This window comes from Idiotropiscis lumnitzeri, chromosome 17 (genome assembly GCF_059441095.1).
Source record: "Idiotropiscis lumnitzeri isolate Australia: NSW breed Sydney's pygmy pipehorse chromosome 17, RoL_Ilum_1.0, whole genome shotgun sequence".
Classification (NCBI taxonomy): Eukaryota; Metazoa; Chordata; class Actinopteri; order Syngnathiformes; family Syngnathidae; genus Idiotropiscis; species Idiotropiscis lumnitzeri.
In genome coordinates, this window is record NC_142407.1 from 10,705,200 (window position 1) to 10,730,736 (window position 25,537).

Here is a 25,537-nt window from a genome sequence, read left to right on the forward strand (position 1 = left end):
TTTGATAGAATGTGTACGGATCGTATTAAGTGGCGTTCCCGGGAGAGCGCAGGAAAACAAAAGGCAAGCAGAGAAGGCTATGGAGTGAGGTCAAATTGTGTCAGGCTGAGTTACGTGCAGATGACTGCACTGCGCTTGACCCGTGTAGCGAGTGTAGGCCCGCGCTGGCGTGTTGAAAAAGCCCGATTGCATTCGAGCTCCTTGATGTCATTCTATCTCCAGTGGGCCATGTGCCGATAGTTGACAGCCTCCTACTTTGACGACATTATTTCTCCTCAAAGCTGCCTATGAGTGAAAGCGTCCATAAAATGTCCACGTCTGCAAAAGGGCACATGTGTGATCCGGTAACAAATTAGGCTATTCATAAATTTGGAACAAAGACAAGAAATTACGGCCAGCAGGGTTTCACCGGGAAGAGCTTGGCAAGCATCTGCTCAAAGATACGAATCACCATTAAATAAAATTGTTGAACACATCTTGCAGTGTAATCAGAAACACTTTTCCCAGGTCCACTTGCACAATCAGATCAAATCCAGCACAAGGGCCGAATCAAAGACATCTTCTTAGACAATGACAATCATGCTCTTTTTTTTAACTCTACAAAACCACAAATTCAAACAATCACTCATTCTAAGGGCAAAGAAAATATCCCAATATGTATTTTTTTGTTCAGTTCAACAAAATTACATTGCATGCATTTCCTTTCATCACAACATAAGCAAATATATCCAGTGTCTTATTAAATTTTGTGTCTCGAGTTGAAGTGGTTCCGTGGAAACATTTTAATAGCATGATATCCCCCTTGTGGCGAGTAGCGGGTACTACAATACTACTGGTCCAACTTATCGATGCTTACGTGGAGTTGCTTCAAGACTGAATTCGGCAAGGTCAAGTTTAAAAATGTGTAGCGTTATCCTTGGGGAAAGCTTTTTAATACATTATTCGAATACTAATCAATATTAAAAAAAACAATTTGAAACTTTAATAGAAAATACATTTCGGTCTTTTACTGTATAAAGTTGAGACAAGAAAACATGTTTGCTTTTGTGTCCATTCACATTTAGAGTTGTGTGAGGAACATTTAAGTGTTATATTACTTGATAGGGCCTTGGGGTGATTTATTCATTCTTTTTCCGAGAGGAGGAGGGGGGTCACGCATACCACAACAATACTAAGAATAAAATGTGTTTCATTTCACATTTTCTTTTTTAAATTATTGAATGTTTGTGATGTCACATTTCACACACTGCTCTGCTAACTAGTGTGCGGCATAAATGTTTTTATTGTCAATGATGAGTTATTTACTTAAACGAATCATTTTGACCATGGATATTCTATTTTTCTGATCATATTAAAAATATTTTTCACATGTCCCAGAAATTGCTGTCCACCCTGTCATTATGATGAAACTGCCCCCTTTAACGAACCCGCTGATGTTTTTAGTGATATTATGACCAGTATTTTTTTCCTTTCCCCAGTAACGGCTGAAAAGGGTTTGATACTGATATTAACAAAACAAAAGGAAAAAAAAAAAAAAAAAAAAAAAAAAAAAAAAAAAAAAAAAAACTTTACAGTATACTGTATACAGGATTTTCTAAACAATACTAAACGAAGGTCCACACCATGCTCATTAAATGTTAACATAGCTAAAAATGTCCACCCTGTCAGCAGCTCCCATATTTTGCCGTTTGAATTGCCGTTATAAAGTGTGGAAGTTTCACCAATATGCATTTTAAATCAACATACAATTTAATCAACACAATGAATATGAAGTTCAACGGAAAATGGTGAAATGGGGAAGCCTCGGCGGCACCTTTTGATGATCTTGACTCTGTGTTATATTCAAGTTGGCTGACCAAAGGTCAACTGAGAGTTGCAATCAAATTTTTTTCGCCTTCGTATCTCTATTAGCAGTGGAATAATTGAGCTCGCGTGCCTCATGAGAGTCGCACGGATGGCGGTACGGCCATTTGTTTTCTTTGGAGGGGGGGGGCTGCACTTCTTTTGCAAAAAAGACATTGTCCTTTTTTTTTTTTTGCCGAGCAACCAACGCACACGATGAGATTCCTGGGCGCACACAGTCACACAGCTTTTAGACACTCATTAGCCCCTGCTAATACAATAAGTGTCACCTTCCATTACATGGTGCCGGCAAAGATATCAGGATTGGAAAGCCACCAAATCTCCACACAAGGGGCGCCGCAGTCTCATGCCCAGTATTGTCTTTCAACCACAATGTCGAATTGTTCTGGCTTGCTCCTCTACTATTGCTTAAATTAGAAATCTATACGAATAAAAGTGACGCAAATGCTCATGGAGAACATTTCTCTTCCACAGAAGCGACAGCATGGACCATCTGATCAAGTGGCGCATTCCTTCATAGTGGGGATCTTCATGTTAACTTTGCGGCTTGTTTGGGAGCAGGCAGCTGTTTAAGGAGCCGCCACACCCCGCCCCATTTAAGCCCGTTGTCTCGTATATGAACAGCACATGCAGAGTTGTTAAAAATCTTAATTAAGACTCCTAATTCTCCTTGCTGTCGCCTGAGCAGAGCTGTGAGCTCACGTGAAATGCTCTCTTTGTCATTCTGGTGTTTACGGTTTTTTTTTATGCTGGTTTACATATTACTCATGACAAAGTGGATGTCTGACAAAATCTAACACAAAGCAGAGAGAAAAAAAAAATATTATTAATAGCAGGTGCTTTCAGGTAAATTTTATAGTATCGTATACCAAACACGACTTTTTTTTTTTTAAATGTGTCGAATAAAATCCACTATTGTAATGGCAGAGTGGTAATAATTCAAGGTGAATCTGTTTGATTTCTCTTCCCGCAACAAGTATTTTGAAGTAGGGCGGCTCGATTATGAAAAAAATATTAATCACGATTATTTTAGTAATGATTGAAATTACAGTTTTTCCAAAGATTATTTTTAGGGGTACAAAACAAAAAAAATGGAAACAATATTCGAACAAATAAAATGTATTTAATATTCAAATAATTTTGATAAAGGTGCAAATGTATAAATTTGAGTATGGTTTCCTTGTATAAAAAAAAAAAAATAGTGCACTGGAGTTTACTTGTTAAACACTTAAACATTTAAATAAATAATGTCAATAGAATACTCACATATTTAACTCAAGAATACACAGTATAATATTAGACAATCGTAGTAATCGTAATTGAATGTCAATGAATTGCACAGCCTTATTTTGAAACATTTTTTTTAATGAAAGCGTTTAAGAATTTCCAAAAATCTTTTTCTGTCCTCGAAATGTTTCCATTACGCATACATTTGAGTTAGTATACCAATACATGTGCACATTTTTCAAAATCCTGCCAAAAATGTTTCATGACCAGCCTTGCAGGCAAGAATCCCGCCAACCATCATCAGCCTTCACATTTACTATTACTTATTTCACGGAGAATCTGCAATGACATTCCACTCTCTGGAGGAAGAGTGTTTATCAATGTCAAGATGATTTGTGAATGTAGTCCGGTGGCGGCAAGAGCGCTCCCTGTGAGCGGTGGCAAAGGGCATGTGGTCCTCTGCGTGCAACAGCGCCCCTAAGACGACTTGAGTCGAAAATGAGCGTGACGTGTGTTAAACAGGCAAAGCCCCCGCGACGTTGACGTTTGACAAGATGATGGGCGTCGGCAATCAGAATCGTCTCAGCGAGCAGTTAACATTCAATGTTGGGTCCAGGCCACAAATGGGCCTTGGGAGGATTCCATGCAGGTGTGTGGATGGCAATACAGAATTGACAACAGCGATGCTTATACATGCGTGAAAACATGCGCATGTCGAATGTTAAACAAGCATTTGTTTAAAATGATCAGTGTCAGATGAGAGAAAGAATTCCTTCCCTCTGCGACTTAAAGTTGACCTCAGTCCTTCCTTCCTGACAAAAGGTGCCATGACTGCAAGTTGGGCATCATGGGGAACATGCCAAGGAGGTGCCCCCGCCCCAACGCGGTCCCCGCCCCCAACTCCAGAACCATTTGGACCACAGGGAATGGGTTAATCACATTAGAGGCCCAGAAGAGAGATGGGAAGTAGACAGTACCGTGACAGCCGGGGTAGCACTGGCACGACTAATCCCGTTAGAGCGAGGAAAAAGGGGGACGCCATCGCGCCGACACGGCGGAGAAAGAGAAAAACATTTTCCCAGGAATGAGTTCACCTGTATGGTAACAGGGAGAAGTTGGCCTGTTGATGCCTATTAGCTGAAACAATCGCACTTGGCACATCCAAATGTTTTTTTTTCCCCACTTCATGCTGGGCACCACTTTGTCTGTGCCTGGAAGAAAGAAAAAAAAAAAAACACCCACAATCTAAACAATCGGTAGCAGACAGTGGCATTGCGTGAGATCCGCTTTCATGGCACGGTAAAAGCAGCTCCTTTCAACTCGGTGCCATCAGCACCCCAAACATTGAGAAAATGGGAGGGGGGGCGTGGGTGCTGTTAGAAGGACAGGGCTTACTTCATCTGCCATTGTAAGTGCACCCGAGTTCAACCTTAATGTAAACCTTAGCAGGCAGGATCTGAATAGGATGCTCGCTATAAAAATAGATCCTGCTGGGTAATCCGGCAGATGGCCACAGCGGTGGACACGACAAACGCGGCTGCCCACTGCAGCGGTAAACACAGAATGTCCACTCTCCAGCCTGGGAGATACGGAATCAAGATTCCTAACTCCCTTTTGGCAAGGCTGGGAACCCGAGCCGTCACTTTGGATCCATCAAGTTTCTTATTAATCTCGCTCGCCATTTTTTTTTTTTTTTTTTCTCTTTCTCCCTATTTTTCGCGTCGGCCCCTTTTGTTGTGAGGATTAAGCCAAGTGGTAAAACAGTGATTTAATGATCTTTCCATGGCTATGTGCACCACTTAAACCATGAGACAAACAAGCCAAGGCATTCTTAGAGTCACCCCCACTTAAGGCGGCTCAGGAACTGTGAAGGCTTTTCATGCGGTATTAATCTTTTCCCGCTGTTATGTGATGTGTGGTGTGCCGCTATGGGAAAATGCAACGTTCTGTCTTTTGTTGAGGCCCATTGTAAACAAGACAAGAAGACAACAGCGGCTTAATTACGTTATGATAGCGCCACAAAGAGAAAGTACAATTTAGTTTTCAAATTAAATATTTAGAAAACAACGTTCATGGGGTATTTTTAAAGGAGTTTATGAAGACCGACTAACACCAAAACGATATCATTTTCTATTCCCCTTTGTGAGTGATTAACCAACTTGAACTCGACAATAAATTAAATCTTGGAAAACTGTGGTGCCAAAATATTGTGTCCACTTGCATAAAACAATGATATCCATTACACGATTTGAAAAATATATTTTGTGTAATCTCACTACCTTTACAAAAATAGTTAAGATCAGTTTGAATTGACAGAATAAGTATTGCCAAAGTGGTGATAATGTTGTTGCAGGTCTGCGCATGCTGTTTATATTCAGTTCTTTATGAAGTTGATTTTTTACTTGCATTTTCTCACCAGGTGGCAGAAGTGTGTTATACATGAAGTTCCAGCTCCTCGCAGTGCTCACACAGCTCGCCATCTAACCAAAGAAAGATTTCAGAATGTAATATACAAATATATTCATCATACTCCTAGTTTCAATATATGGTTATTAAATTACAATTTTTAAATTAGAAATATGCGACATTTCCTAAAATACTCGCAAGAAAACGCTAATGTGCTCATTGTCATGTCATACCAGCAAAGAGCCAGCAGGTGGCACTACAGGGGAGGAAGACTTCATCCAATGTATGATGTAGTCCAGCGTTTCTCAAACTTTTTAGACAGACAGACATATAAAAATGTTGGGCAAATAGTCAAATAAATGACACGATCAATATTAGGATTAAATTATTGGATAAAATCATAACAGCAGAAGCCGTGCACGTTTGGTCTGGGGTGCAAAAAGATGATTATGGGCGGTACGTATTGTATTGGGGTTAATACTGCTGATCTGGAGATTATGGCACCATAAAAAACACAGAAGTCTCCTAAGTGACATGTGCTCTTCCTATGTCATGACACCACCAGGAAAACAATATCCAAAAGAGAGAAAAAAAATGGGGGAAATCGAGGTTTTAAAATGCATTGAAATGTGGATGTGCTGCAATTATGAGACACAGTGAGACTTCTGACGTCTCTGTAAAATCACACAAGTGTAAAAATAAGCTTTTGTCATATATGTTGAAAACATCTTGTTCCCCCTAGTTAATTTTTGATTATTATTTAAATTATCACAGCGTGATTTAATCTAGCCAATCAGAGACTGTAATACAGAACGTGAGACTGACACTGAGGGATGCGTCAAAAGACACCATTACAGTTTCTTGACTGGTTATTTAGTTTTTTAATTTATGTTCGTAAATGCTGCATATGGGCGGCTGCAAACACCAGCGTTGAGGTGCCCGTTCCCATCCGGTCATCAGGAAAGGTGATCGCCTCTCGCATCTTTTTATCATACAACATCAAACCGGTAGCATTTCATTTTTAGCAACACTGCATCATGAACAAGTCAAGTGAGGCTACATTCAAATCTTGCTAGCAGCTTCAAGACTGCAAATTGTACCTTTAACGTTGCTTTAGTCGTCATGAACTGCGATAACAGCGACGTATGCACCACACCTTGTTATGCATGATGGCAGAGTTGATTAAGATTTTTGCCATTTTCTAAATTTGACTTTTTTTTTTGATTAAATATAAAAACAAAATTGTATCCAGGTCACTTGTACACAATAGAACCTTGTACATTAAATGACCTCGGTGCCTAATTCCATTATTATACAATGAAGCGTTCGCCAAATAACAACATAGTCAAGCATTAAAAACCAAGGCAAAATCTGAACGAACATCCTTAATGATGTTGGATTAAACAATGTATTTATGGAATAAGCAGACTCCTGTTTGCAGGGTTAAGACTCTCACGGTGTGCTACTTATAAAGATTTAAGCCTCCATATCTAGGTTACACTGCTCCCTTCCACAATCCAGATGATGCCATCTGTGATAAAGGAGCCATGTGTGTGTGTGTGTGTGTGCCCATTTGTGTTTGCGTGTGAGTGCACGCGTGTGCACTTGTGCAAACTGTATGTGATGCTTTCAAATCAAATAGCGAGTGTCTCCTTTCACTGGTAATCCAGAGCAGCTACAGTGAGCTATCATCAACTCGACTGACTTGCAGGATTCTGTTGATTTGGGACATTCAAATAAGATAGAAATTAACAAATGAGTGCAGTTGTTTAAATGGCAAAAGTCAGCATTAATGCATGACAATAAAATGTGATGTTCGTTGTTTCACTGCGGCAGGTGAACGCTACCTCCGAGAAGATGCAATTCTAATTTTAAGAGTAGAACACAAAGACCATACATGAATACTAAAATACGTTTGAATTTAGTTAATTTGTCAGGGTCTATTTGGTGGGTTCGTATTCTTTAGTTGAAAACTGGATTCAGACTAATCACTTCCCTCAAACTTTATCTTTGGTGTAACATCTTAATTAGGCTTTAGGGGGGGGGGAATAAATAAAAAGCAAGCAGGCTGTCAGAGTTGTACCATGGCAGTAAGTGATTGGTCGATGCAGTAAATCTGCTGACTAAATCCTTCATGTTGTGATTTAGACTGAGAGGTCATGTTATCACAGCGCATTCCGTCGTGCACAAATGTCTCCAGAAGCAACCTGGCACACGACAGCTCCTTTTGTTTGCTTTGGCTTTATTTTAATTCAGACACTCGGGGTCCACTGCTACGTCCGACTAAAAAAAAAAACAAAAAACGAATGCACCCAATTCTGACAGCAACGTAGGTAAGTTGTTTTGGTTTTGTTTTTTGATAGAAATTTGCTTTTTACTCCCGCTGTTACAATGTCGCATTGAGAATGTTTTATGAAGACTTACTGGTAAAGGTTTCTGGGATGTTCTTTTGAAGAGCCGCACGTTCATTTTCAAAAGATTTTCCTGCGTCGCACCTGTAGACGAATGAGTTGATTTGCTCGCACTGCGCGCCGCGCAATGAATTGTGGGTAGCAGTAAAACTTTAACGTAAATAAATGAAAGAATAAAGAAAGAAATTTAATTTCCTTGTCACTTTCCGTTTGAATTATTTTTATGTTAAAATAAAAGATTTTTCAAAAGATTTTCCTGCGTCGCACCTGTAGACGAATGAGTTGATTTGCTCGCACTGCGCGACGCGCAATGAATTGTGGGTAGCAGTAAAACTTTAACGTAAATAGATGAAAGAATAAAGAAAGAAATTTAATTTCCTTGTCACTTTCCGTTTGAATTATTTTCATGTTAAAATAAAATAGTGGTAACAAAAAATAATAATAAAATAGTTTAAAATGGCAACGTTTCAATTGCCAATTAAGCCGTCCAAATTCCATCACATTTGGTTAATTGGTAAATGACGACCTCTATAATGTACATAGGCGTGAATGTTAGTGTGAATGTTTGTCTATACATCGATCCAGATGTGCAAGTTCGCTCTTGCTCAAAGTCAACTCAGATCGGCTCAAGTTCACCTGCACATAAAATGGATGGATGGACATGCAACAATATGGACATTAAACCAGTCAGAAGCGATTTAATTAATACTGCAAGTATAAATTTGAAATTGGCGTGTCATGGTGACTTCACGTCATCCATTTACAGTGGACAATAAATATGATTAGGTTATGCCTCCAATTGAATTTACATGAGTGCAATTTCTGCGACATTACATTAAGTAACAGATCACCGATGACAGCGATTCTCAAACTGTGGTACGCATACCGCTAGTGGTACGTGAGCTTCCTCTGGTGCGCCACAACAGTCACGGCTTAAGTGCACTTCAGTTGAATTAATGAATCAAGGCATTTGCATGCACTTGTTAACTTGCATTTCAACATTCATTCAACCACAATCTTACATCTTGATTGAATCAACAAAAGGTAAGGGTTTGAGTTGTGCGGTGATATATTAACACTAATGTCATGTCGTATTCCAGCAGGTGCCGTGGATGAGATGTGAGAAAGGGAGATGCCTTTGGTCAGGAGAACCATTGAGCCTCGGCACCTGTGCCAAGCTGCAGTGCCGGACAGGATTGATAGTGAGCTGGAATGTGTGAACAACAACACCTTGTCAGCCATCATCCGGCAGCTCAGTAGTCTAAGTAAGAAACTCGGATTTTCATGGTTTGGTACATGTTTAGGTCTGTCAGTTTGCTTGCTCCTGCAAACCAAATATCGTGCAAAGACAACTGCCGCAATGTGACATTCAGGGGGGAAAATTAACAGGCTATTTTTGGAAACAAATTTACTCTCGGACATCTGGCTTGTAGTCTCTGACACACACATATACATGTGCTCAGTGTGTGTGTGTGATGGGATTTAGTGAAGTTATGAGGGGTTAGAGCTTACCGCCGAGCTTGCACTGGCAGATAAGACGGAGAATGGGTGGGTGGCAACACAAAGCCAGTCTAATAACATATAATGCTCTCTGCCATTCTTAAGGTTTGCTTGAGAACGGCTCACGTGGCACTCCCGTAATCCAGACAGATTAATTGGATTTAGAAAAGCACACAAACAGTCGCTGGAGCGCTCGCTCAATGTAGCGTAGGCTATAAAATTGACAGATACTCGATGATATAACATTTATCTTCAGACATGCTCAATTACTATTTTGGAGAAATTACATTTTAGCCACACTATCATGGCTGTTTTCATCCACTAACACAGACGTGGACAAACTACGGCCCGGGGGCCATATGCGGCCCGTTAAACGTTTTTAATCGGGCCCGCCGAACTTGAAAAAAATGATGGGAATAAACCTTGTTAATGTTTTATTTTCAAAATACTGTGGTTTTTCAAAGACAAATATTGCAGTAATGCTTTTGTTCACTTTTATTTAAAATGAAATGTATTTTTTTTTCAATAATGAGGTGAGGTTACCAAAACACTCCATCCATCTGCTCCTGGTCCGGCCCCTTTTTCAAATTTTAGAACCCATTGTGGCCCGCCAATCAAAAAGTTTGCCCACCTCTGCTCTAACATATTCTTGAAAATGTTGTGTTGGTTCTAGGTAAACATGCAGAAAATGTATTTGGTGATCTTTTCAATGAAGCCAACACCTTTTACGTGCGTGCAAACTCACTCCAAGAACGCATTGACCGCTTGGCCATCAAGGTCACCCAGCTAGACTCCAGTGTGGAAGAAGGTCAGCTGTCCTCCAAAAAAAAAAAAAAAAAGAAGAATAGCTTCTAATTTGTTCGCCACCGACACATTCCTTCATAAAATATTAAACGTGTCCTACTGATTTACAGTTTCTCTTCGGGCAATAAACCTGAGAAAGGCGTATAAAAGCTCTACTATTCAGGACCAGAAGGTGTTGTCCAAAGACAGCACTCCGAGCTCGGTGACTGATATGTACGACGGCAGCGACCAGCCACCTCCGCTTAGAGACCTGACTGCTTTCCGGTATGTCAAAACTCATTTTGATCCACTGTCATTTTATTGGTTCCAAAAAAAAAAAAATGTCATCTTTACTATGAAGAATGCATCTTTGTTCATCTAGCTATGCAAGCGGCTAATAGTAACGGGCAGAATAATGAAATGCTATTCCACCACATGGTAGAAGCTGATGCAAGAGAGGCCTAGATTTCATACTGATGATCATTATTATTTGAGTATTCATACATTTTGTGATATTTTAGTTTGGTAGCAATGGGAGATTTTTTTGAACGTCAAATATGTGCCTTGGCTCAATAAGGGTTGCGAGACGCATATTTATTTATTTATTTATTTTTATAAAACAGAGAGGACGGCACTGACGCCATGAGGTTCTACTCAGACCCGTCCTACTTTTTTGACTTGTGGAAGGAGAAAATGCTGCAGGACACGGAGGACAAGAGGAAAGAAAGGAGGAGGCAGAGGGTGAGCGCTTGAATCTGCCATTTTTATTTTCTGCTTTGTTTTGGGTCACCAGAGAGCCATTATTTCGGTTTCAAAAAATATTCCCTCTACGTACCGAAAACTTCCATGTTAGCGTATGTGAAGACTCCAAATGATATCTGTAGGTGTGCATGTGTCAGCTTTTACAGTAGTTATGTCTAAAGTATGTCCGAGAACACGTTTACCCAAACACAATCACAAAATCTTTATCGTCAGTGAAAAGGTTTTTTCAGATTTTTTTTTTTTTGGTGAATTTACACTCCATTCAGGAGCAGAAGCGATGCGTGGCAAGCAGCAGCCTCCAGCGCCAGGTGAAGAAGGTGAGGAAGGCTCGAAACCGCAGACAAGAATGGAACATGATGGCTTTCGACAAAGAGCTCCGACCGGATCACCGCCACCCTCAAACTCTGCGGCGAGGAGCGTCCTCCGAGGGCTCACTCTCCCCAGAGGGCAGGTTCGTGCCATGGAATCATGGAATACGTTTCTGAAATCGAGGCAAAAGTGTTCACATTTGCATTGCGACACGATTCACTTTATTGACTTTTTCAAACCGCCAATCACGCCTTCCTTTCATTTTGTTCTTCTAGGCTTGACCTTCCCGACTATCCAACGCCGCCCGTGCCAGCCCACAGTGCTTCTAACTTTATCAAGTCGCATGGGAACGTGCAGCCCTCTCCACCGGCAGAGCACGAATACCACAGCATTGACGTCAACTATGAGATAACAACGGAAGAAGCTCAGGCTGCAGAGAAGATCAACAGTTCAATACGCCTGCCTGCAGATTACCCGTATGTTTCGATGATAACCGCTGCGTTATGTAATCCGAACTAGAATTTATTTTTATTTTTTTTAAATGATACATAATCCTTTTTGTTTTTCACTGTCAACCAGCTGTGCACTCCCTCCACCTGGCCAAGGCCCACCCATCGCATCAGCCCAGACAGCCTTTGGTTTCGCCCCCTCGGCAGCTCATAATGGAGCCACTGCGCATGTCGGCCCAGGTTACCCTCTTCCACCTGTGCCTCCGCCAGGACCTTGCGTTGCTCCGCCTCCAGGTCCCCCACCACCACCTGTTCCTCCCCCCGCTGCCCCATCGCACCTTACAGGACTGACCGGAAGCATCAGAGCTGAAATAAAACCAGTGAGGGACGTGAGGAGCGATCTGTTATCTGCAATCCGCATGGGTGAGTACTGATGTGCCTCGATCTTGATGGAATTGACATTTGGTGATGTAATTGTCAACGTTTTGCTTCTGGTCGTTAGGTATCCAGCTGAAAAAGGTGCAAGAGCAGCAAGAGCTGCAGAGCAAGCGCGAGCCAGTCGGGAATGACGTGGCCACCATCTTGTCACGGCGCATTGCGGTGGAGTACACTGACTCGGATGATGACTCAGAGCTCGATGACAACGAATGGTCGGATTGAACGCAGTGTGTCTTCGTTTGACCTTCTGTTTGACTAAATACATTATTAGGAGGATCTTTTAATAATATGATGACATTATTCCTCAATCGAACCCTGCACCTCTGCACTGTGAGGCCATCGTGCAAACCAGTCGTCCCTCACAGGGAACAGTGATGCTGAAATAAAACCCACATGCTTCTTGGGACATGTTTGCAGGGATGATCAGGAAAATTAATGTGTACAGCAATAAGTATGTTTTTACATCTTTTTTTGTGCCACAATATAATGTATTGTTTTGTGTCTGTCTATATTTATTTGTTTTTATTTTAAAAATGGACCATTGCAGTCTTCCTCACTTCCATATACGTATCTTTTTCTCCTTTTAATTTTTATTACATCACACTAAAGAAAGCAGTACTGCAAAATTGCAACACTGACTGGAATTATCACTTAATAAGATCAATAAAGCAATATGCTTGAGATATGCAACAGTGAAAAATATATTTATTGTTGTTTTCATTACATATTACATTTTATGGAAAAAACAGTCAAGCCAAGCATCCTTGGTCCGTTGAAAGGTATGGAGGCTGTCAAAAAGATTTACGCGCCATAGAAGGGCTGTATATATGTAAGCTATTATTATCATTATTATTATTATTATATAATAATAATTATTATTATTCCTAGTCAGTTTGCGATGGGTTAGATGAAAAAACTCCTGTGTCCTCAGTAGGATGTACATGGATTTGAATGTAGTAGATGTATAAACAGTCAAAAAAAAATAAACGACGAAATACAGTAAAATATTTCTATACCGTTTATAACAACATGATTATTTGTCGTTAAAGAATTAATTCTAATTGTAGTGACGATTAGTGCGGTGAAGCTATCAATTATTTCCAATAGATGTCAGCAGCGAGTTTGGTAGAACTTCATCGACCTACGACATGGAATCTGTGGCGCTTCCGCCGCCATATTGGCTCCAAGACATGACTCATTCTCCGGTAACAAAGCTAACGGCCAGAGCCACAATGGCGACTGTTTCTTCCCATTTCTTCCCTGTCTAGAGCCGGGCAGGTGATTAGCACAGCTAAGCTTCTCTCTGCAGTCAATACGTGAGTGACAATCCTGGATAACTGTACGTCTCTGCGAGGTAGGTAGGACATTACTAGTTGCATTAAGATGACTTCCGAGCCACTCGTTAATATCACTCTCGAGACATTTTTTAAAAAACGATTTTACGTGTTTATGATGAGCATGATGACGTTAGCATGTCGTTGCAAGCCACCCAGTCAGCTGACTTGTACGTGTACACAAATCAGCTTTACCCCGAATAACGATTTAAATCAAGAAATATTTGATTCACTTGTAACCAGAAGTGACACAAACAAAATCGTAATGACGGTCGTAGGGAAATGTTTAGCAGCACTCATCTGTTAGCTAGTGACCCTGCACTCTCATTCATACTGCGGCATCGGGTCATGTGAGCTGGCCCGTTATTGACATTCGAGATGTTGACGTCTCTGCGCTTGTTTAAATGGCCTGACAGAGTGTGTGTAACATGTATGTCACAATGGATCTTTCAGAAGAGGAACTGTCAAGATGGATACCTCAAAACTTCCAAAGATCCAGGATGCGGAGCGAGAAAGCCAGTTTGGATACGTCCATGGAGTTTCTGGACCAGGTCTGGTTTAGAAAAAGATTGTTCACATTTTATAATTATTATTGTTGTTTGTCACTCAAAAACAAAATGCAAGCTGCCCATTGCAGACCTAAATCATAAACAAATCCCAAACGTCCCATATTACATCTTAAATACTTAACTTTGCCATTGTGTTTGTTCATAAATATTTTTTCTCTTCTGTCCTAGTGGTGACAGCAACAGCGATGGCTGGAGCTGCCATGTACGAGCTGGTCCGTGTAGGCCACAGCGAGCTGGTGGGAGAGATCATTCGTTTAGAAGGAGACATGGCCACCATCCAGGTGTATGAGGAGACTTGTATCCTGTTTTTATTTTCTGCTAGTTCCTCAAACGCTTTAGCAAGCCATAAATGTTACACACGCTGTGAAATTCACATTTTTGGCAGGTAAACTATCATTTGGTATTCATTGTGGTCTGGTTTAGCAGTTTGTCGCGTTCCTTGACTTAGCACCACAGCTGGCGTGTCCGTGGGTGACCCAGTTCTCCGCACAGGTAAGCCACTCTCTGTGGAGTTGGGACCAGGAGTCATGGGCTCCATCTTTGACGGAATCCAGCGACCACTGAAAGACATCAATGACCTCACGCAAAGCATCTACATCCCAAGAGGAGTGAACATCGGCGCCTTGAACAGAGACCTGAAATGGGAGTTTACGCCGAGCCAAAGTCTTCGGGTATGTTATTCGGCGGATTGTGATGCTCAGTGGATCTGAAAAAAATTATTTTGTTAATAGTCCTACTTGACAAAGTTAAGTATTGATAACCCTGCACTGGTCACCAGCCATTGTAGAAACAACCATTCACACAACTTGGGGTGTCAAACGAATTTTTGTCATGGGCAACAATGTCGTTACTAAAGTCAAAAGTTAATTGATTAAATAATTTGCTCAAGAGTTTTTTTCCCCCCAATTCAGGGGTGATTTTTTTTGTTTGTTCTTGTTGTTGCTATATCCGCTGTAAGTTCTTGGCCTCCAGCTGTATAGTACTAACGAGATTCCATCTCTTGTAGGTTGGCAGTCACATAACAGGTGGCGACATCTACGGCATGGTGTTTGAGAACTCCCTAATAAAGCACAAACTGATGCTTCCGCCTCGCAGCAGAGGCACGGTCACTTACGTGGCACCGCCTGGAAATTACGACGTCTCTGTGAGTCTTTTTCCCCAAAAGTTTTGTCGTTTGTGCTTGATTAGAAATGAGCAAATGTTTTTTTTTTAATTTTTTTTTTTGTCTTTGATGCGTTCAGGATGTGGTTCTTGAACTAGACTTTGAAGGCATCAAGGAGAAGTTTACAATGGTACAAGTGTGGCCGGTGCGACAGGTCCGCCCAGTGACTGAAAAACTGCCTGCCAATCATCCTCTCCTCACTGGTCAGAGAGTCCTGGATGCACTTTTCCCGTGAGGCTTTCTCAACGTTCCGCAAACATTTAGCTTTTGTGCTAAACAAATCAAAATGATGTCTCTGTTACGCTTTACAGCTGCGTGCAAGGCGGCACCACGGCCATACCAGGCGCCTTTGGCTGTGGAAAGACCGTAATCTCCCAGTCGTTGTCCAAATACTCCAACAGTGATGTCATCATCTATGTTGGGTGTGGAGAGCGTGGGAATGAAATGTCGGAGGTGCTGCGAGATTTCCCAGAGGTTCGTGACAGACCTTGGATCGTTTGAATGAAACCTTTGAATTGTAACACAAATGATCATAATCGTCACACCGATTCTGCTCGACAGCTCACGATGGAAGTTGGCGGCAAAGTTGAGAGCATTATGAAGAGAACAGCACTTGTTGCGAACACGTCTAACATGCCCGTGGCTGCCAGAGAGGCTTCAATCTATACAGGTACAAAAATAAATAAATAAATAAATCGTCATCATCCACAACTGTCCCGTGCTTCACTTAGCGCTCATGTTTATTTTATGATGACTTGTGCAGGCATCACACTGTCTGAATACTTCAGGGATATGGGTTACAACGTGAGCATGATGGCCGACTCAACGTCGCGATGGGCCGAGGCGCTGAGAGAAATCTCTGGCCGATTAGCCGAAATGCCCGCCGGTGAGTTCACGATGTATGTCACAAACTCAGACGCAACTGGAGATGCCATTTGTTGAACGGCGACTTGGGTTTCATCGTGTGTAGACAGCGGATACCCGGCCTACTTGGGCGCCAGGCTCGCCTCCTTCTACGAGCGAGCGGGACGCGTGAAGTGTCTGGGGAATCCCGAGCGAGAAGGCAGTGTCAGCATCGTCGGAGCGTAAGCTGGCTTTTGTTTTAAAAAGATGTGAAATAAGCTCTACGTATGCTGCACATTAATTATTGGTTTAACTTATCTAGTGTGTCGCCCCCTGGTGGAGACTTCTCAGATCCTGTCACATCAGCTACATTGGGCATAGTACAGGCGAGTGGTGGCTCGTTACGGAGTATGCACTAAATCATGAGACTCACGACTATGACATTTCCTTGATTTGTGTCCTTCCAGGTGTTCTGGGGGCTGGACAAGAAGTTGGCTCAGAGAAAACACTTCCCATCCGTGAACTGGCTGATTAGCTACAGCAAGTATACTCGGGCGCTGGATGAATACTACGATAAACACTTCCCTGAGTTTGTGCCTCTGCGTACAAAAGCCAAGGAGATCCTCCAGGAGGAGGAAGACCTGGCTGAGATAGTGCAGCTTGTCGGAAAAGTGAGGAATAAGAAGATTTCGAAAGCTAAAGCGAGGCACACAAATATTTTGTTTTGTCTTTAGGCTTCTCTGGCCGAGACCGACAAGATCACGCTGGAAGTCGCGAAGCTCATTAAGGATGACTTCCTGCAGCAGAACGGTTACACCCCTTACGACAGGTGAAGAGAAAAGAAAAAAAAAAAGCATCGCAAGCGTCACACACCACGTTTTTGAACCTCATCTCAACACTGCAACCACCTCCGCCAACAGGTTCTGCCCCTTCTACAAAACGGTCGGCATCCTCTCAAACATGATCGCCTTCTACGACATGTCTCGGCACGCCGTCGAGTCCACGGCTCAGAGCGACAACAAAATCACCTGGGCCATGATCAGGGAGCACCTGAGCGAGATCTTGTACAAGATCAGCTCGATGAAGTTTAAGGTATGGCGAGCTGACAGCTTTCTGGCGCCACCAGTTGCTTTTATTCTTTTAATTAACATGACGCATGCATTACCAAACACTAACCAACCTTTATTTATTTTTTTCCCCCTGTGTGACTTTCTGCCTAAATTGGACACCTCAGGACCCAGTCAAGGATGGTGAAGCAAAAATGAAAGCAGACTTCGCACAACTGCTGGAGGACATGCAGAATGCATTCCGGACCTTGGAGGAATGAGTTGTTTAACCCTTAAGCACAACCCACCCCGCCTCCAAAGATTTCTCAACCCCATGTTTGGTGGTGCACTCTAGTGCAGATTAAACGGTCCTATTTCTGAATGTCACGTGAACGTCTTTGTGTTTACTCTACCGTGTAAGCATTCCATCATGTGCACACATTTCATCCTGTTGATTTACCTCTCGTGTATAAAGGACCAGTCCGTACGTATTTATTTATCCATCGCAATGTTGCAGTTAAAGGCGTCAAAGCATTGCAGCAAAAAGAGGAAATTTACTGGGAACATGCACATGACTAAAAGGGACATTATGTTGTCTGGAGGGAAGGCGGACCGATCGTCCCGCCTCTAAACCTCCAAAGTCTGATAATGTGATTTTTATTTTATTTTTTTGTGGACTATGTACTTGATATTACATGTAAAATGTGAATGAATGAGTCGATTAGTGTTGTGCTGTAGCAGAGAGATGTCTATGTAAAGTCAAGAGTGTCTTATGAAATAAAATAATTAGGCAATATATTTCGTTGGTTGTCCTTCAATTTGTTGCCGACTTCACTCGTACAAAAAGATGAGGTGCAAAAGAGAGTAATTCAAGAGTGGTCATTTATATGAAGCTTTGCCCTTTTGCGCAGCCAAATGTGGAAGTGCGTGTGGGGGGGGTGGTCTGCTTAACTGCGACGAGACAGTAGGTGGCACACAAACACTAAATGCCTAATGAAATGCAGCCGCTTACTGTGCTCAGGATCAGCTGACTTTGGACAAAAAGTGGACAAACGACAAACTGGACTGGTCGGCAGCCAATTATGTATCTAGGCGACCATAACCAATCTGTGTATTTATAATTTTTTTTTTAATTCGCCACAAATATTGCAACTCCTTCACCCAAATTGATGATCCAGCTTTAACCAAGCGAAGACCGTCCTGATCCCAAAAATGATCAGGTCGGTTTTCACAAGCCCCCCCCCACCCCCACACCGCCACTCTTTGCAAATCCTCCATCATTGCGGTGCGCTCGTCACAAGCTCGCTCGTTCAAAATTGCGGCAGTAATTCCTCCAAAATAGATTAGAGGCGGCCTGTGTATCTCCAGTTCCGGCCTCCATCAAGACTAATGGAAGCGCAAAGCCACAGGAGCAAGAGCAGCAGCTTTGCGCCGCATTGATTGAGTCCATCCAGACTCACACTCACGGACATTAAAAAGGTTTCAGTGACCTCACAAGGCTCGGGCCTTTAACTCGTAATGCGCGTGGCAATTTTTAGATGATGTTCTGATATTCAGCGATACGTTGAAAGAAAAGGGTGTGGCCTGGCTCACGCTCAAGTCCGGTTGCTGTGCTGAGATCACCTAAATGCCATTTACAGTCCAGAGCAGAGTGCTAGTTAAAAAAAATAAATAAATGAATCAAAGCAGTCGTTACAACACAATAGGTTGCGAAACTGGTCTATGGTAATTTTTTTTTTAACTTGTTTTCTAGCGCTGGCTTATCCTCATAAGAGTCAGAGATGCGATGGAGCCTAATTAAATGCAAGTTGCATATTTATATAAATTTTCACACTCACTCACAGGAAGAACTTGCGAATGCCACACAGGAAGGCCAGAGCCCGGATTTGACCCTTGACCTCAGAACTGTGAGGTAACTGTGCAAACCGCGCCACCAAACTGAGCATTGTTCCTTTTTTATGCGTGTGTCGGGTGGGGAGCAACTTTGCTTTTATTTAGATTGAATAACTGTGGCGGTTCCACTTTGTTTTTTTTTTAGTTGATAATCAACATTGTCACCAAATACTAATAAGTGTAGAGGATATGAAACGTTTTTTCGCAATATAAAGCAATTTAATCATTTTTTCCCCCACATTAACCTGACCTATATTCTGTACAACTCAATGACGGGAAGTAAAAAACAAACAGCAGAGATGATGTGGTTGCATAAGTATGCACACCCTATTTCAACAAGAATATATGGCTGTGTTTGGGAGCAACTGATCACATTTAAAATCATATTAAATGGGAGTCAGTTTGCACCAGTGCAATTTAAATGGTCACAGATTAAGCCCAAATAAAGTTCAGCTGTTCTTGTAGTTTTTTTTCTGTAAGGGGACGGTCACACTCTAAACCTGACACTTTAAAAACCAATGTATTTTGTACATGTCTACACAAATAATCATTCACGGCCATCATAACATTGTAGATTGTAACATTACACAAAGTGGAATGCAAAGAATATCAGAACAAGTGGACAAGGCACGAACAAAGTCTTCCCGACTTTTCTGTGAGCGAGCAGCAAGGTCAGGTTGCTTGTGTTGGGGAGGAAATGTGATCCCAGAGGGTGGAGCTGCCCTGTGGATCATCACATCACATCACATCACTCCACGTCCATCTACTACGCCGCCTGTCATGTGGCTAATATTATGCAGCCTCGTCCACCGGGGCTGCTGATCATCTCAACTATAAACGCGGCCGCAGCCAGTCAGTCAAAATGAGTTTTTAATTCAGACCGGAACAGGTGACTTGTGGGTAAATTTGCTCCGAAATAACTTTTTGGAGGAAGCAAGGAGAACACTTGACGGGATGATTGTACCACGGGAACGCTAGAACTGGCAACCATCGCATTGCTTTGACACAGAGGCGCCACAGCAGAGACGGGACAACTTTGTTGGTTTTTTTTGTCATTTACTCATTCAAGAGCCGAAGCCGAAGCCGAAGCCGAAGCACTAGCTGAGAGACGTTTTTTTTTTTTACAAATTTTTGCTCAGGAGTGTATCTCATTTTTGGTTTGGAGATAAAAGGTAAGTTAAAAACTGAAAATCTGTTTGTCCTGTCTTTAGAATTATCGATACGTCTGTTCAAATAATGAATAAACTCACACAGAATTAACATAGTATACTTTGATGTTTTGATACATTTCCTGAAAGCTGATCATATTTAATGTGCAAGAATAATGTACAGTAGTTGGACAATAGCTCAAGTGCGTATTCAGGACTTGATTGGCCCAGATATTTTGTCTCTAAGGACATAGTGGTCTTGTTTCAACAAATTACATTGAAAGCACCAAAGGCTGATTATAGACATGATTCATTTTTTTTGTAGACATCCCTCGGGCTCCAGATAAATTAACCTGTAATACAAAGTAACACGGTAACGATAAATGCTCTCTCATGACTGTGACCTAAAGTGAAAGATTTGGGTCGGATGTGTTGCGTGTAGGTCAAAGTAAGCCGCCATGAAATGGGAGAAGTTAAAACCTCCGGAACCGGATGATCCAATGTGTTGCTGCGAATGTGACGTCTTCCAGTACGGCTGCTGCTGTGACTGTGAGGATCTGGATGAGGCCTTCAACAGGTACGGAGGTACTTTAGTATACCTCAACTTCACTTGCAACAATGTCGACCCATCTCCCCAATCATCCATCCATCCATCCTGTCCATGCAGTCATCCTTTGGTCTGTCTGTCATTTATCGCCCATCAACCCATCAATACAAACACCTGACTGACTGTCCATCCATCCATGCATCTGTCTGCCCATTTTAAATATCTGGGTTTCCTTGGTCATATTGGCCACCTATTCACCAATCGATCTGTTAGTATGGTCGTTTATCCATTGTCGTAAAAGCGGACGGAGATGGTAACTACGCCGGACGTTTTGCGAATGCGTGAGAAGCAGTACCTCTCCACGCCATTGGGGGCGATACTCAATGTGTAGCCTTTTGACGCTGATGTCGATGGCAATGTGAAAAATGAGCAAAATTCATTTCATTCTTATATAAAAGCTTCTATTTTGACAGTTTTTCCTTTGTCACTTCCGCTTCTCGTCCAGTGCATTGATTTGCTAGAAAACAGCCAATCACAGTTCACACATTTAACCCAACAGCCCGACCCAATTGCACATGTTGAATCGCCAAACACGCCCCCCAGACGGCCGACATCGGATTGGTGTGTTGAGGCCTTAACATCTGTCCGTCCATTCATCGCTCCATCATCTGTCACGATCCATCCTTGCATTTATCCATCCAGCTACCATTCGTCAATACATCCATCCATCATCGATTTAACTTTTCTTGTAGATGGCTGAGAGACAAGGCACCAAAGACTGGATGTCATTCAATTCTACTTGGGGCCTTGATTGACAACTTGGAGATCTCCCTGCTCCCTGCGCTGGTTCTACTGCCTCTCCTGATGCGTGTAGCAGCGCTGCACTACCTGCTTGGTATCATGTTCCTGACAGCTCTGCCCGGCCTGGTGCTCTGGCTCTACTACGCCACCCACAAGCGGAAGAGACGCACGCTCTTCTTCCTCACGCTGGCGCTCTACTCCCTCGCTTACATGTACTATCTATTCATCACGGAGATTGTACCCCGCGGAGACGTGGGTCGGATGCAGCTGTGTGCCGTGACCACCGGGATGGTTTTCACCATCGTCTCGCTGGTTCGGACCAAGAGGAGCCCGGGATTTGTTCGTACGACACCACTTGAGGAGGATCAGGAAGTGAAGGGCTCACCGCATCTCACTGAGTCCGTCCAGACAGACAGGATCTCAGGATCAAGACCAAGCGGGAAATGGAGCACGTGTCCTGTGTGCAAAATTGCACGACCCCCTCGAGCGGGACATTGTAGAACATGCGGTGTTTGTGTTCAGCGTCTGGACCACCACTGTGTCTGGTGTGTGACTTTTGAGTCAAATTAGAACAGATCACTAACAGAGATTCCCACAACTCTTCAGGGTTCTAATTGAAGCACATTTTCAAGCCCACTTCAGTGCATGAAAAAAATGTTGTGGTCCAATAAACTAACCATATTCTTCTTTTGTAAAAGCAGAGGAAGCAGAACTTGTTGTTTTATTTCTCAATTTTAAAAGTGAACTGCTCAGCCCAATAAGTGACATATTGGCAGCATTTTAATTGATCCCAGACTATTTTAGAGTCTATTGTTTTATTATAATTTTTTTAAATGTATTATTTTAAACATTAAAATTTCAGATATTTTGACTTTAGGGTATTTTTGCAAATTTCCCCATTGTGGGACTATTCTTTATCTTTACAATTAATCAAAGCTTTGCATTTGGAGCCTTTGAAAGATGAAAATCTAATTCTTTTCCATGAATTTGAAACATTCTCAGGATTCCTAAGCCACACGAGTTTTTAATGCAAAACATCAATGTGTGTGTGTGTGCACTATGTTGTAGGATTAACAGTTGTGTAGGGCAAGGTAACCACCGCAGCTTCCTGCTGACCCTGAGCGTGTTCCTGCTAACATCTTTATACGGGATCAGTTTGGTGCTGAACAGCCTCTGTCCTCAACAGTTTCGAGTCAGCGCGCTCTTCTACTGCCCGGGCGTCTACTCTCAGTCCAGGTATGAACACCAAAATTCAATTATATTAAAAAAAAAAAAAAAGATAAATAAATACATTTTAAAATAGAAATTAATGTCATCAAAAAAATCTCTGAGAGCTCCAAGCATACGTAGATGCCAAGTGTTGCTGAAGCATCTGCGGCGAAAATGCGCCTTTTTTGCTGCAGCCTTGTTATTCCTTCATTCATATTTTTTTTTAAATACCTTGTCTGCAATCAATTGCACCGAAGGTGTTTGGATATTTGAGGGCCATTTAATTGCTAAGATTTGTTCTTATGCACCCGCCTATTTATTTAGGGTTAATCAAGAGGCACTTGAATGGTGGCAGGTGTGAGCAGAATGTGATTGCTCGATTCTGAACACATAGACATCCCCATTTATAAGAGGGTGTGTGCACTTGTGCAACCATGTCATCTCAGTTTTTTTTGTTTTATTGACTATGTTGATTCTATTAACCGTTAAAAATATACTTTTTTTCTACATTCTGATTAATTTTGGCGGTTGAGTTCCCTTTTTTTGGCTTGAGCATCTTCCCGCAAAAATATCTGTGCACGTGCCTGAGAAGGAATGACAGTTTCTCTGACGATGTGATGCGTATAAGTTGCCTCACCTTTTTAACCGCAGCACACTTCTATGTCCCTCTTTGTCGGTATGTGTAGCTCAGCGCTCTGCTTCACCTGCGCCTGGTACAGCGTCATAGTCACAGGGGGGCTGCTATACGTGCTGGTGGCACAAGTGGCGAATATCAGCTTCAACGTGACGGAGCGGGAGGCCCAGCTGGCCCTGAGGAACAAAACAGGCCAAAGTCGCCTGTGGGGGCTCGCCGTCGCCACGGGAACGTACTCGCGAGGCTTCTACCAAAACTGGGTTGACTTTCTAACGATGGCTGATGCCTCCAAGTGTCCTCGATCCGGCCCCACTGACTTGGTCTAGTTTCACATCGTTGGATACAACTCAACATTAACAAAGTGGAGCTTGTGTATTTGAAAAACAGGAAATGGTGCTTTCATTTTGTTGCGGATGAATATTGGACATCTCAATAACGAAACAAAATACAGATGTTACATGCTTGGTGATTGAAATATTACTGCACATACGTTTAACTTGTGCAAAATAAAAAGCTCTCCGGTGACTGTTTTGCAGTCATGTGGTAAATACATATTTTAAATTATTCATATGTTAATGAAGGCCTGGCCATCGTGAGTATGATATTTAATGTGCTCTTTCTGCTTTTCATAATGCATATGGTGGGTGGAGCAAGCTGTTTAAATCAATACATTCTCTTCATGTAATGTCCAAGTCAATGCACTCCGGTCTTTTTTTCAGTTTTTTTGCCATCAATGCATCCGCTTCTTTTATCACCATGTGAATGAATGTTGGCTTCTCGACACAATAATGTTGTGTGTGTTATATATATATATATATATATATATATATATATATATATACACCATTTTTTTCCTGGTCTGTTTATTTTTTTGTTTATTTTTAATTATTTATTTATTTTAAATAAAGCTGTTACAACACAATTCCAAAGCAATTTCTGATTTTCATTAGTACATTTTCATTAAAAAAAATAATCTGCTCTTCTCATTTAATATATATTTTTTTCATTTCTTTAACAGGATACCAACTATTTTCTCCACGTGGAGTTAGCGCTTGTGGAAGTGAAGGATAGAAATGAAGCATTACAGTTAAGTTCACGATATTGCCTTCAGGCGACACGCTGTCGCCATCTCCTGGTCAGTAGGAGAAATGCTGTCAGTGACAACTTCCAGGAATCTAAAATAATATATATATCGTTTCGATTTGTGTCTCGTTCTATATTCGATTTTCGTTTTAGAATTAAAAATCAAACTGTTTTTAGACGTTTCCTTCCTCGCTCCAGACAACAAACTACAACATCAATCTGTGATTCAATTTTGTTGTTTTGATATTAAAATGCAAATCAAATACCGGGTTGTGTTTTCCCATTTTTAATATCTGCTTCCAAATATAATAAGCTATGACAAAAAGAGACACGGAGCGTCCAGCCCACTTGGTAATAGATTTTCCTCCATGAGGCCCTTGAGATAAAATGACTTTGAGACCCCTGCTCTAGAGTGTCTCGATTGTAAACTAAAGCATGAACGTTTAGTGCTTTGAGTGATGGCGTGACATTGTTGCGTTTATTTTCATATCATTATTTTTTTATCTTCTTATAGTAAAGGTTACAAAAAATAAAAACCATACGTTTTGTACCTTGAGGCGTGCGTGGTTCTATTAGTGTGGAAATTCCCAAGAAATTGGCCCTTTAAGGGATTTCCAGGTGCTAATCCCACAATAAGAAATTACAGGTGCGTTTCCTGAACTCACTCACACTGAAAGTGAATTACAATCAAGTGCTGTTGTGTGACTATATTGCAAAACGTGACATTACATAAATTACATCCCCCCTGGGGGCTAATGGTTTACCTGTTTAAACTGGCAAGGTATGTGAGGAGTCTGAGCAAAGATCGCCCTAGGAACGGGGAAAGCGCCTTTGCCTTATGTTGATTTATCATAGGACGGTACTATATGATATAATTAAAGTGTAAGTTTAAGTTAATATTGACACCTTATTTTGGGTAATGACTCTTTTTTTAAAAATACTCGTTAGTTTTTTAATGCAAACATTTCAGGTTCATTGTTAGAACCATAGCAAGGCCCTAACAATAAAAATGCTTTTGTTCGGCAATCGCAGGTATTCTTCGGGAAAAAATAGAGCACGTAAATGGACCAATTTTGTTCTGGTAAATAGAGGACATTGTCAACGTTGTCATTTTTAAGGT

The 25,537-nt window shown here is 41.7% G+C and overlaps 4 protein-coding genes across 11 annotated transcripts in view; 3 read left to right on the forward strand and 1 right to left on the reverse strand.

The window, feature by feature from the left end:
* Window positions 1-8,185, reverse strand: part of gsx1 (GS homeobox 1) — a 48,864-nt gene extending 40,679 nt beyond the window's left edge. For 2 of the 7 annotated variants that reach the window (XR_015839625.1, XM_088280036.1), the window contains exons 1-2: window positions 7,921-8,185; window positions 5,507-5,570 (exon numbers count right to left, since the gene is read on the reverse strand). The gene's annotated coding sequence lies outside the window, so the exon portion shown is untranslated. Of the gene's footprint in view, window positions 1-5,496; window positions 5,571-5,729; window positions 5,807-7,111; window positions 7,212-7,920 lie in introns of all 7 variants that reach the window. The other 5 variants (XM_088280038.1, XM_088280039.1, XM_088280041.1 and 2 more) reach the window with 5 other exon arrangements.
* LOC148320185 (actin-binding protein WASF3-like) lies at window positions 7,622-12,850 on the forward strand. The gene is made up of 9 exons (XM_088280031.1): window positions 7,622-7,829; window positions 9,008-9,172; window positions 10,081-10,215; window positions 10,322-10,475; window positions 10,814-10,931; window positions 11,219-11,403; window positions 11,537-11,737; window positions 11,841-12,133; window positions 12,213-12,850. The coding sequence occupies exons 2-9, from the start codon at window positions 9,040-9,042 to the stop codon at window positions 12,368-12,370; spliced, it is 1,377 nt and encodes a 458-aa protein (XP_088136157.1). The 5' UTR covers window positions 7,622-7,829; window positions 9,008-9,039; the 3' UTR covers window positions 12,371-12,850.
* Window positions 12,851-13,336: 486 nt separating this feature from the next.
* On the forward strand, window positions 13,337-17,900 carry LOC148320186 (V-type proton ATPase catalytic subunit A-like). 2 transcript variants are annotated; one of them, XM_088279852.1, is made up of 15 exons: window positions 13,337-13,502; window positions 13,936-14,033; window positions 14,220-14,348; window positions 14,508-14,722; window positions 15,058-15,195; window positions 15,293-15,444; window positions 15,525-15,687; window positions 15,775-15,883; window positions 15,977-16,099; window positions 16,184-16,298; window positions 16,379-16,442; window positions 16,524-16,727; window positions 16,791-16,885; window positions 16,977-17,148; window positions 17,291-17,900. In XM_088279852.1, exons 2-15 carry the CDS (start codon window positions 13,952-13,954, stop codon window positions 17,381-17,383), a joined length of 1,854 nt encoding a protein of 617 aa, XP_088135978.1. In that variant the 5' UTR covers window positions 13,337-13,502; window positions 13,936-13,951; the 3' UTR covers window positions 17,384-17,900. The 2 variants fall into 2 exon arrangements, with proteins under 2 accessions (XP_088135978.1, XP_088135979.1); XM_088279853.1 differs by having other exon boundaries at window positions 13,446-13,464.
* A 1,906-nt stretch (window positions 17,901-19,806) lies between these two features.
* Window positions 19,807-23,765, forward strand: LOC148320187 (palmitoyltransferase ZDHHC23-A-like). The gene is made up of 5 exons (XM_088280089.1): window positions 19,807-20,167; window positions 20,586-20,720; window positions 21,443-22,036; window positions 22,560-22,727; window positions 23,387-23,765. The coding sequence occupies exons 2-5, from the start codon at window positions 20,602-20,604 to the stop codon at window positions 23,658-23,660; spliced, it is 1,155 nt and encodes a 384-aa protein (XP_088136215.1). The 5' UTR covers window positions 19,807-20,167; window positions 20,586-20,601; the 3' UTR covers window positions 23,661-23,765.
* Window positions 23,766-25,537: the final 1,772 nt, after the last annotated feature.